Source organism: Scylla paramamosain, chromosome 17 (genome assembly GCF_035594125.1).
Source record: "Scylla paramamosain isolate STU-SP2022 chromosome 17, ASM3559412v1, whole genome shotgun sequence".
Classification (NCBI taxonomy): domain Eukaryota; kingdom Metazoa; phylum Arthropoda; class Malacostraca; order Decapoda; family Portunidae; genus Scylla; species Scylla paramamosain.
In genome coordinates this window covers 15,357,104-15,370,316 of record NC_087167.1, presented here as the reverse complement: position 1 = coordinate 15,370,316, position 13,213 = coordinate 15,357,104, and the positions used below count along the sequence as shown (strand labels likewise).

Genomic DNA, 13,213 nt, shown 5'->3' with positions numbered 1-13,213 from the left:
CAACAGCAACAACAGAAACAACAACAACAACGACAGTCGTACATAATTGTTATACTAGTAAGAGAAATAATAATAGCAGCAGCAGCAGCAGCAGCAGCAGCAGTAGTAGTAATAGTAGTAGTAGTAGTAGTAGTAGTAGTAGTGTTGTTGTTGTTGTTGTTGTTGTTGTTGTTGTTGTTGTTGTTGTTGTTGTTGTTGTTGTTGTTGTTGTTGTTGTTGTTGTTGTTGTTGTTGTTGTTGTTGTTGTTGTTGTTGTTGTTGTTGTTGTTGTTGTTGTTGTTGTTGTTGTTGTTGTTGTTGTACAGGAAGAGGAGAAGGAGGAGGAGGAGGTGGGGAAGAAAGCTGAAGCAGCACTAATGAGATTTGCAGCAAACACTAAGTACAGCCATGTCATAGAAAATGCAGCAGTAGTGTGCCGGCAATTAGTGGCACGGATATGCGGGAGCAGCACACTAGCAAGGCATCACTTGTGAGTATTTTACCTTATCAACTTGCACCCCGTATGTAGTGTAACTGTTGTGGACTTCGTGTGCGCGCGCGCGCGCGCACACACACACACACACACACACACACACACACACACACACACACACACACACACACACACACACACACGCGCATGGATCCATACATGGACAACTAGATTTTGTCATAATATTCCTTAGGCGTGATCGACAGATAACAATTAATATTAAGCATTATCTTAAGCATACTGAATCCAAGTCTACCCGATGCGAAGCGAAGAAATAATCCGTCTGGCAGCTCATGTTACTCTGACTTCACTCACTTTCCGTCGTCGCCGCGGCGGAAACGCATGGTGAGCCAGGTGACGTGAAAAGCCGACATATGTGCCATTCGTTTTCTTGTGAAACGAAATTGTAAGGCTTGGTAAACTTGATACACTGATTATTTTTTGCTGCACCTGTCAGTATTGTAATTTTCATGTTTAACTTCATGACTTGGATGAACACGAAGGAGAAACACCATTTAAGAAATTGTACCATCTATTTAACAAAGTGAAACATTCCAATGAATCCATGAGGAGGCATCAGCAGCGGTCTTGCCCCTTGGGAGCAGCGCTTTTTTTTTTTAATCTATTTGTTATGTATATATATATTTTTGGTTTCCAGAATGACTCCTCAGTGAGAAACTCATGTACAGTTTCAATTCGCCATGTGGAATATCTCTTAGTGCCAACAGAAATATACACAGAAGGCAATAACACATGCATTTACATGATTGTATGTTAGTTTACGCATACATATATAAATATATATTCTTATATGCTGCATTTGCTTAGTGATCTTTCTAATCATACAAAGAAAATATTATTTTATCGTTTATGACATAATTATCTCCATATTTCAGGAGCACACATTCTTACTGTTCACAGCGCAGCAGGATCACTGCGGCAGCGGCCCGCCCCTGACGAGCGTGAGGGGCGGCTCTGTAACGAAGCTTCGGATAGCCAGTGCTCAGGTCACGGAGGGGGTTTTCTATCTATGTGTGGTGGTGTGAGCGGGTGAGGTCATGGAGTCATGAGGGCCATGCCCCTGTTGCTGTGAGTCTTCATGACCCTCTGGTGTAAAGGTTTCTCGCGACCTCGCCGCTGTGCAACCATCTGAGAAGGTCGGCTGCACAGGACTGCCGTGGAGGTCAGAAGTTTTGCGGAGAACGTGCGGAAGGTCACTTGTAACAAATGACTCACGAAAGTCACCACCGGGAGTCGAAGAAAACTGATTATGTCCACGGCACGTTCTGGAGGGCGTGGTGATTTCTGACTGCTGGTTTATAACCTTATGAAGCGCCTCCGTATCGTTCCTGCTAGTGTGTGGATAGACGTCCGCCGTCTCTTGGCCCGGAAATCCCATTGGCTGTTTGTGTGTTGGCGGAGAGGGAGTGACGGTGTCATGAGGCTTAGGCGTCCGTCCAGAGGGAGGCAAGTCCACGCACGAGAACAATTGAGCACATCGCTTATCACTTTTTCCACTCACAGTCTTGGGTGGCACGCGTGCCACCACCGGGGTAACCATGTCTTCTTCACCGCTGAATGTTACTTGTTTACCCTTTTTGGATCCTTTCCGTGCCAACAACCCTCTGCTCCCTCCCTCAGGAGAGCTTTCTATGTATCTATCAGGAAACTGATTACCGCTGAACATCACAGGATCATGTTTAATGATTCTAGGCAAAAATGGATCTTCTGATTGCCTAAGTATCTCATTTAAAGCGACGGAAGGTGAAGGCTTGACCTGAGACCCCGTGGAATCAAACTCTGACCCTATTGCTTCCCTCACTTTGTACTGCTGTGACTGGCTCGACAGAGGAGACAATGGGCAGGTCACTGGTCGAACTGTTGGTTGTCTCTGGTGTTCAGCGTCCGAGAGTGATCCCGTTTGAAATTGAGAACAATGCTCTGGCTCCCTGAAGGACGGAGGTGGCTGGAGCTCTATTGTGGATAACAATGGCTCCACCTCCTCGCTCGGAGCAGACGGAGGTTGTAATTCCCTCAGAGATACTTGGTGCTCAATTGGATCCATTGACTCGTCCGTCACAGTTTCGTTTCTGTCAAGAATGGGAGCTGTTTGCCTCATACATGATATGGACTGTGTGTTGGAAGAATTCGTCCGGAGATGAGGGTCGACAAAATCGATCTGTGAGTGACTCTCAGCACTTTTTGCCTCGGCATGAGCTTCGGGGCAAGACGGACGATGGAGGGACATTGAATTGGATCCCTGATGCTGAGGCTCAGCAAAGGACTGTAGAAGCTTCAATTCCTGGCAGCATGATCGAGGCTGAGGCTCCGTGCATATGGTTTGAACCAGAGGCTGCGTGGCGAGCGACCGAGGCTGTAATTCTGCACAGGGTGAATGAGGTTGTGATTGTGTGACAGGTGTCTCTGGAGAATGCTGTGTTTTCTCTGGGTACGGCATTCGTTGACTAGCTGGGGAGAGTCTGTTAAAGATAGGCGTGGTTTGTAAGTCCCATGGGGACGAGCCTGATGATGAAGGGAGGAGCCGAAATTCCTCAGTAGTGACGGAGTGTAAAGTTCCTGAAGACTGCAGCGGAAGTCGAAGCTCCCCTGATGAGGACGCCAGCGGCCAAGTGCCTGTGGCGGGAATCAACCGCAGCTCTGTACCCGAATAAGACAAATGTCGAACATCTGCGGATGACAGAAGCTGCGTGAAGTCTCGGGAGAATATGAGCGGATGCAATTCTTCAGCGGAGGCCGTGAGGTGCCGCAGTTCTCCTGATGAGGACGGCGGAGGCTGGCGCGGGTTCCTAACCAGATAGGGGATGCGTTGAATCATGCCATCGGGGGTCGCCACCACCTGAGACACTTGACACGCCCTCAGCTGTAGGTCTAGTGGTGATGAGGAAAGTTGATGGATTTGCTTCCTTGCACGTGGGAGAGAGTTGCAGTGTCTGGCACCAGGCGGCAGGGCGGCAGCGGCGCGGCCAGCAGCGGTCAGGTCAGTGAAAGTAGAGTCTGAGTCCGAGTCACCAGTCTCCTCACTATCCCCGAAGGGACTGTTCTGCAGTGGAACAAAGAAGCAGGTTAATATCAGATATAGCACCCTTGTCATCCTGAAAAAAAAAAAAAAAATGTTCTCAGCGCATACACGTAAATTATTTAATGCATACAAAGTATGAGACGAGACTTGCTGCTCCATCACCACAACCCTGCCAGCCTCACCTGTCTGTGGAGGCAGAAACCACGGGAGAATGACGTGTGCTTGCTCCCTTGCTTGGCGGGGAGGGTGCGTACAGTCGTCTGCTCCTGCTCCCCCTGGTGCATGGAGGCCTGAGCCGTGGTGAGAGTGGCGGGGGCGGCAGTCTGCTGGGCGGGATCGGAGCGGGGCAGCACGTCCAAGCTGTCAGCTGGCCGACGGAGCGAGGACACCACGTCGGGGTCGTAGGTATCGGGGTCAGGATTGGCAGTAGTGGGCGTCATGATGAGTGTGTGTACGTGAGTGGGCGGCTGTGGGCGCCAGGTATACTTGGCAACGATCACGCCCGTTACCAGGATGATGAGTAGCACGCCGCCAACGCCTACGATGGCGCCCAGCAACGGAGGGACACCCAGGAATCCCCACTTGGAGTCTGGCGGCAAAACACACACGTTAAAAGTTCATGGAACAAAACTTTTCACCTGAAGCTGCCTGGCAGAACTTATTTTAATAACGAGCCGCTGTGCTGCTCTGTAAAAGTCATTATTTCGCGCCACGGCCTCGCCTATCATATTTTATTTACTTTAAATATATTTGTAGTAAATATTATTAATATTATTATTATTATTATTATTATTATTATTATTATTATTATTATTATCATCATCAATATTATTATTAGCTACTATTTCTACTACTACTACTACTACTACTACTACTACTACTACTACTACAACAACAACAACAACAACTACTACTACTACTACTACTACTACTACTACTACTACTACTACAATTTTGTCATTAACATTTTTACTTTAATTTTAATTTTTGTTGCAATGGATATTGTTTGTGGGGATGCTGACACTGAAAATCTCACACACACTCAGCCAAACATCCTAGCCTCCCTCTCTCTCGCTTCTCCCCCTTCCCTTCCCGCACAGCACCTGGTGCGGCGTGGTGCTGCGCGCTGGCAGTGTGCACCTCGAAGCGTAGAGCATCACTGCGACCGCGAGAGTTATGGGCAGCCACCCGCAGCGTCACGCCCACTCCCGCCCGGAGCCCCGATACCACCCACTCCGGGAACATGCTGCAACATGTTTGTGAGTAGTTGAAAAAAATTCGTAGGTCATTAAGATAAAGTTAAAGGAAAAGTATTTCGAATTACCAACAAAAAAAAAAATATTACTCCTTTAATCTGCGAGGTGTATTTTTTTTTTTTTATCCTGAACCTCTTCATCTCTAAAATTGGAAGTTTAGTAATTGGTTGTAAATTTTTAATATTGCAAAAACTTTTCATGTGTACGTAATTTTGCCTGAATACTGTGAAAAGTGGACTGCAAGTATTTATAATTAAAGACACGTCTATGAATGTTGTAGTCTGGAGAATGAATATGTCAGCAAGAACAATATGATATGACGCATTTAAGTCTTTACAACTATGCCTAAAAATCATGACCTGGATATATGACAATGTTTAGCGTCACTGTTTATCTGAAAAATGATAGATCGTAAATAACTACATGACAGGTGCAGTGTGTCACGCTCACCTGGTCATGTTGTCTATGAGCTCATTGTCCTGCCAGGTCTCCAGCGTGAAGTGCTGCGGCAAACCTCCGTCAAACCCCTCCAGGCAGGTGATGGTGAGGGCGGCGGTGGTGGGGTGAGCGTGCACCGTGCTGGGGTCAGCAGGGGACACAGAGCAATTTGTGGGCGCATCTGGCGGCCCCGCTGGCACCAGGGTCACCACGCAGGCCTCGCGCTGCTCGCCCACATCGTTAGACGCCACGCAGAGAAAGCGGCCGTAGTCCTCAGGTGTGTGCGGCGTGACGAGGACGCTGGAGGAGAGGCCATCGACCCGCACATCCTCGTCAGGCACTTCCTCCTCTGTTCCATCCGCTCGCTTCCTGATCCACGACCACCTGATGTTCTCTGCGGGCTCGGCCTCCACCGTGCACTTGATGGATGCGGTGGAGCCTCGTGGCGCCCCCTGGGTCCTCTCCCGCCCTGTACCGGCACATACTGGAGCATCTGGGCCAGCGGGAGGAGAGTTATGATAACGGGGAACCTGCGTCATTGCTTTATTGCTGTTGTTGTTACTCGTGTGCTGTTGTTGGGGCAGATTTATCCCTTCGAGGCTTAAATTTCTGTGATGTGTCGTTCTTGTGAGCCATAGACTTGTTAAGAGCAGAGAAAAGTGAGAGAAATAAGGAGAAAAGAAAAGAGAAGAGAAGAAAAGGGAAGGAGAGAAACAAGGGAGCAGAGACAAAGAAGGATAGACACAGAGTCCAAGAGGTGTCAGCATAACAAACTAGCAGCAGACAAAGAGTTACGAGAGGGACACTGATGCTCCCCTCACTCCTGAACATGTTTTCTCTCTCTCTCTCTCTCTCTCTCTCTCTCTCTCTCTCTCTCTCTCTCTCTCTCTCTCTCTCTTTCTCTCTCTCTCCTTCCCAATTCCCTGCTATTCCTTCCCCTCGCCACCTGCAGCAACGAGCCAAACTTAACATTTCCCACTCTTCATTTTATTTGACCGAAAAAAATCTCCCCGAGAATGAGAAATGTGTGAAAGTTGGGGGCGTAGGAATACCTTGTGGGAATGATGGTTCACTAAATTGCTGAAGACGAACTGCACTAGAACCCTCAACTTTACGACCATTAAACATTTTGCCCCTGAAGTGAAATTATGATTATCAAAGTAAGCGGTGGTTTAGGCTACCAGAAGTCGGCACTAATTTTGCTCACGCTCACGGGGGCAGGTAGGCAAGTGGGCAGGGAGGCAGGTAAGTAAGTAAGTTCAGTGGTGTTCCTGAGTGAGTTTATCTCCCCGCTCGTAATGCGCATCTGTGTCATAAAACACCATAATTCTGAGTCTTGAGGCAACAAAATAGATCCTGAAACACACAACCACATAAATACACACACACACACACACACGCGCGCGCGCGCGCGCGTGTAAAGCAATCCCCCCACAAACAGAGCAGAATGAAAAATGCACGTATCTCACTGGCTCTGAAGTCCAATTTTTTAGTAAACAATCCGCAGCTGACGGGTGAGATTTTGATAACCCGGCAGACTTTGCAAGCTGAGGCGTGTTGTGGGTGGGAGCGGATGCAGAGAGAGAGAGAGAGAGAGAGAGAGAGAGAGAGAGAGAGAGGTTTGGGGATTGGAAATTTGCGTACGAAGGGGAATGGAAAGTGGGGAGAAAGGAAAAAAAGTGCTAAAAGGGATGATAGCTTAGCTGGAGGGTACGTTGGGTAATAGAGGTAGAGATGAGAGGTGAACAAGATGAGGTAAGTGGTAGGAGGGAGGGAGAGGAGGAATGGAGGGAGAGATGGAGGGAGATAGCGGGAGGAGCGGAGGAATGTTATGTTAAGGGATGAGGCAGCTGATATCTTAGGAGTATTACAAGGTCATTATGTCACCATGGCGTGTTCTGCCACTATCAGTCACCCACTACAAGTGTCTCGTTTGACATTTTAATTGTGCAGTGCTGCGCGGAGGTCTGGGTAAGCGGATCCCCCGCTGAAGGGGTCAACAGGGATTCGAGTACAAGGAGTCCACCGCTGCAGCACACGGGTCATGAAGGTTCATCTCTTATAACAAGGCAGATGAAGTTATGCAAAAAAATTTATTAATACTCGGTGAGTCTTTTTCAACAACGCTAATTACTGACATGAAACGCAAAAGTTTGCCTATAAAAGCATAAACAATAATGCAGACTTTATTGAGCTAAAGGAAAGAACTGATATGATTTTTTATTCGTTCAATGTGCACCAGGATGAAGAATTTTCTCTTTGCGCATTTTTTGGCATGCCATTGTTGATATCGTACATCAGCATCTGCGCAGCATTAAAAGATACAGAGTAAGCTGCACACACACACACACACACACACACACACACACAGGGATGACGACGAATGTTTACAGGAAAATCGAATTCGATTTTTTTTTTTTTGCAGCTACATAACATAATTGAGATAATAGATAACACGAATCTGTATCTATAATTAGTTTATTCATTGTTCCAGTATGTTTTAGGTCACATCATTTTATCAGTACTGGTATACGTTCATCGGTAACGTATAACTCAACTCTTATATTGCAAATAAAAAATATAATAGAGAATAAAACCTGTTTGGTGGCATTCGAGTGTGTCATGAGTACACATAAGCCGCTTAAGGTATCGCCTTGGTTCAGACACGGTTCCAGTACGATAACAGAAGCTTCAGGTGGTTGAGGTTCAGAGTCAGAGCTTCCCCGGAACAGGATTCAGTGAGGCGAGCCAACACTGCGTAGTTTATCACTGGGTACATAGTTACCATCCACTACAACATTAAATATCTCGTTATGTTTACATGATCTTTAGTAAACTTTAGATATTTTTTATTTAGTTGTATTTAAGCTGTATCTTATAAAATAAATACATCAGTGAAAAAGAATTTCGACTTTTTTGTATTCAAGAGTCCCTGCTGGAGTGAAGTAGCAACTATCTAGGAGTGGGCACGGCTTGGCTACCAGCCGGCAGTCACCAGTGGGCTGAGAGGTGACGACATTGAAGGACGCGGAAAGTAAGGATTCTTCAGCAATTTATTTATTTATTTATTTATTTATTTATTTATTTTTATGTGTGTGTGTGTTCTTCGAAAGTGATTACTGGACACTACACCACGAATCCATTCCCTGCCTCACCATCTGTAATTCGCGGTCCGGCACGTGGCCGTGTGGGCAACTGTATAGGTCAAAACGTCAAAGATCAGCTCAAGTAAGTACAGTTCCTGTCTTACACTGCCATTGTGATACCGACACGCCGTATCGTAGTGAGGGAAAAGGATGGAAAATATTTACGGCAGTGGAGTTTATCTCAATCCAATATCAGTTATTTTTGTGTGTAAAGCTTCATTATTAGTTTTCTAGAAATTCGGTCAGATGTTTCTACTTCTATCCGCAGCCTTGCATGGACAGGATGATGGTCACCCGTTAAGTACCTTGTTTTATTCAGGTCCACTACCTCCTGAACAGGCTGCATTACATTTGTATTCCCGTAATATCTGGCAGTCTTAAAGCCGTATATTTATTTTTCATTCTCGTGATATACCTTATTCCGTCCATAGAATAGTTGCATAGTCCATGTTACGATATAATTAGCAAGCACCTCGTGTCTAAACATCGGCATTTGTATAGACGGGCTGCCTGTAATGTTTGACTCCTCACACAACCCGGCCGTCAACGTTTCCTTTCAGTTCCCGGTTAGTAATATCCGGGTCCCGTCAGTGATGCCTACTCACACTCAGTCCGCTCCGTTACCGGTTGCCTGGTTTTTCTTTTCCAGTACTTTTCAGTGGCTGTCTAAAAACTGTTTCGAAATTCTGACAAAATAGGTAAGAATTTCATAATGGAAAGTGTAAAAACGCGCAGTGCAATGTGCTGTAGAGCGGATGAGTTAGAATGGTATGAAGTTACGAAACAATTCATGCTTATGTGCAGTGACGGAGAATACTTACTGTGATATATATATATATATATATATATATATATATATATATATATATATATATATATATATATATATATATATATATATATATATATATACAACCTTGCAAAATATAGTTTACCGTGTTCCCCTTGCCACGCAGTTCTGGTGTTGGCTCAAGTCGAGGTGGCAGCCGCCTGTGTTGTTTGTGCTGTCCTGCACTGCTCGCTCAGGTAACTTGGAGGGAGGCTTAATTCACTTGAAAGTGGAATATGTATTTTCGTCCCTTAGCTTAGTAGTGCTGGACAGGGAAACCGTGGTGAAAGATTCCTGTGCCTGCTACATTTACGTGCAATATATCGCAACTTCAGAGATTTAAAGAATAGTAAGTGCTACCTTTTCTAATTTTCAATCTGTAGAACACTACCTTTTCTTTACTAAACCTCATCATCTTTTCCTCACTGAAACACAGGTGTGTGAGGCAACTGACAGTAGCCCCTTTTCTATTTCATCCTACTTTCTCTATCCTCATTTTCAATCCAAAGCTGGATGTTTCGTCTATGTGCGCAATGACTTAACCTGCTTTCGTGCCCACGCTCTTGAATCTTCCAAGTTTTCCACCATCTGGCTACGACTACAGAGTCACTATCAAACTAAACTTATTTGTGCTTTATACCTCTCATCTAATTCCTCTGACTATAAGAAATTCTTTGACCACTTAACTTCAAAAGTGGAGCACATTCCGACTCTCTTCCCTTTTGCGGAGATCTCCATTCTTGGAGACTTCATTGTTCACTACCAGCTTTGGCTTTCCTCTCCCTTCACTGACCATCCTGGTGAACTAGCCTTTAACTTTGCTATCCTCCACCTTACTCATATTACTGACCGTCTTGTATATACACCCAACATTCTTGACCTTTTCCTAACCTCCAGACCTGCTTATGCTGTTACCCTATCTTCTCCGTTGCTCTCCTCTGATCATATCTTTATCTTGTCCTATCGCTCCAATCCCTTCTCAGGATAATCCTACCTCTGTCGTTTCGCCTTTGCTAGCTGGGGGGGAACCAAGGAAATATTTTGCTGATTTTCCTTGGAATGACTACTGCTTTCATGTCAGAGACCCGTCTCTGTGTGCTGAGCGCATAACAGATGTGATAGCGTCTGACATGGAGGCGTACATTCCTCACTCTTTTTCTCGAACTAAATCTTCCAAACCTTAGTTTTAACACAGCCTGTTCTCGTGCTATACAGGATAGAAAGGTGGCCCACAAAAGGTACTTGACCCTTTTATCACCAGAATTTTATGTGCTTTATATTTCTGTCCGGAACCATGCCAAGTCTGTCCTGCAACTAGCCAAAAACTCCTTCATTAACAGAGTGTCAAAATCTTTCAAGATACAACTCCCTTCATGACTTCTGGCACCTAGCCAAAAACATCTGCAATAAATTTGCTTCTTTCCTTTCTTCTTTATTTCAACCACTGCTATCTCATCTCTCTCTCAAGCTGAACTCTTCACTCAAACCTTTGCTAAAAACACTACCTTGGATGAGTCAGGGCTTGTTCCTCCCTCTCCTCCACCCTCTGACTACTTCATGCTACCTATTAGAATTCTTCTCAATTATGTTTTCAGTGCCCTCGCTGGCCTAAACCCTCGGAAGGCTTATGGACCTGATGGGGTCCCTCCTGTTGTTTTACGCCTCTGTGCGCCCTTGCCTAGTAAAAGTCTTTGAACGATGTCTGTCAAAATCTACCTTTCCTTCTTGCTGGAAGTTTGCCTACCTTTAGCCTTTTCCTAAAAAGGGCAACCGTTCTAATGACTCAAACTACCGTCCACTTGCTTTAATTTCCTGCCTATTTAGGTTTTTTAATCTATCCTCAACACGAAGATTCTTAAACATCTATCACTTCACAACCTTCTATCTGATCATCAGTATGGTTTCCGTCAAGGCCGCTCTACTGACTTTCTTTACTGAGTCTTGGTCATCCTCTTTTAGAGGTTTTGGTGAAACTTTTGCTGTTGCCTTAGACATATCAAAAGCTTTTGATAGAGTCTGGCCACGAAGCTTTGATTTCCAAACTATCCTCCTACAGCTTCTATTCTTCTCTCTGTAACTTCATCTCAAGTTTCCTTTCTGACCGTTCTATTGCTACTATTGTGGATGGTCACTGTTCTTCTAAAACTATTAACAGTGGTATTCATCAGGGTTCTGTTCTATCACCCACTCTCTTCCTATTATCAATCAGTGATCTTCTAAACCAATCTCTTGTCCTATCCACTTCTGCGATTATGATACCACCCTACACTTTTCCCGTCTTTTCATAGACGTTCAACCCTTCAGGAAGTAAACAGTTCAAGCAGGGAAGCCACAGAATGCCTGACTTCTGATCTCTCTAAAGTTTCTGATTGGGGCAGAGTAAGCTTAGTATTGTTCAGTGCCTCAAAAACTCAATTCCTCCATCTGTCAGGTCGACACAACCTTCCAGACAACTATCCCCTCTTCTTAAATGGCACTCATCTATCCCCCTCTTCTACATTGAACTTATAATCTAATCTTCACATCTCATCTTTAGCTAGAATAGCTTCTATGAAGTTAGGCATTCTCAGACGTCTTTGCCAGTTTTTCTCACTCTTCCATTTGCTAACTCTGTACAGGGGCCTTTATCCGTCCATATATGGAGTATGTTTCACATGTCTGAGGGGAGTGGAATCAAAAGCTTTTCGTCTTATCAACTCATCTCCTCTGACTGTCTTCATCCTTTTTCTCATCACCGCAATGTTGCATCGCTTGCTATCTTCTACCGCTATTTTCATGTTAACTGCTCTTCTGATCTTGCTAACTGCATGCCTTTCTTCTTCCCGCGGCCTCGCTGCACAAGACTTTCTTCTTTCTCTCACCCCTATTCTGTTTACGTATCAAATACAAGAATTAATTGAATTATTCTCAGTCATTCATCTCTTTCTCGGGTAAACTCAGGAACTCCCTGCCTGCTTCTGTATTTTCACCCTCCTATGACTTCAAGTTCTTCAAGAGGGAGGTTTCAAGACGCTTCTTCAGTTTTCGATTACCGCCTTGTACCCTATTCGAGGACCGACCTCTTAGTGGGCCTTTTTTTCTTATTTTATTTATTTATTTTTTTTTGTTGCCTTTTGTCCGGTGTCCCCCATACATTAAAAAAAAAGAAAAAAAAAATTACACCGCAAAATAAATAATGAAATTATTCTAGGGTTTTCACCCTGCTGCTTATCCCAGCGTTTTGTAAAACATGGTCAAGAAATTGGAAAACCCAAGACATGTGACAAGTGTACTGGTCGTACATCAAATAGATATAATGTTTCTTGTTTGTAGGTTTGTATTATATATATATATATATATATATATATATATATATATATATATATATATATATATATATATATATATATATATATATATATATATATATATATATATATATATATATATATATATATATATATATGTATGTATATGTATATATATATATATATATATATATATATATATATATATATATATATATATATATATATATATATATATATATATATATATATATATATATATATATATATATATATATATATATATATATATATATATATATATATATATATACTCTGTTCCTATAGTTGTGACGTAAAATGTTTTTTTTATCAATTTTGGGAACTGCCCTGTAATAACATTTTGAAAAAAAAAAAAAATTAGAAACAATGACGCCGAACAGAGAAAAAGTTGAACTTTGTTTTATAGCCATAATGGTTACCTGAGTGAAAGCTACTTTGTTCATACGATAGCTTTCATATACATCGTCAGGTTATTTTAGAATTTACCTTGCAACTCGTGGAAGCGCAGGTAACGTGCACATTATCTGTGGCATCAACCATTCTCCAGCAGTTCTGCTTGATAAATGCAACAAAGCCAGAGTGTATGGAAAAGTTGAAGGTAATTTAAAACCACTTTGCTATGTACGAAAAATAGTCTGGTATAAGCGGGACTCGTCACTATTGCTTTCATTCTAACGACTCCCTTCTCAGTGACTAGACTACG

General features: G+C 43.7%; 1 protein-coding gene across 1 annotated transcript in view; it reads right to left on the bottom strand.

The window, feature by feature from the left end:
* Positions 1-986: 986 nt before the first annotated feature.
* The window catches only part of LOC135108504 (uncharacterized), a 199,052-nt gene continuing 186,825 nt past the window's right edge, over positions 987-13,213 (bottom strand). The window contains exons 10-13 of the mRNA XM_064019595.1: positions 5,219-5,699; positions 4,616-4,758; positions 3,695-4,101; positions 987-3,533 (exon numbers count right to left, since the gene is read on the bottom strand). Coding sequence (XP_063875665.1) covers positions 1,497-3,533; positions 3,695-4,101; positions 4,616-4,758; positions 5,219-5,699 — 3,068 coding nt within the window. The 3' untranslated portion in view covers positions 987-1,496. The remainder of the gene's footprint in view (positions 3,534-3,694; positions 4,102-4,615; positions 4,759-5,218; positions 5,700-13,213) is intronic.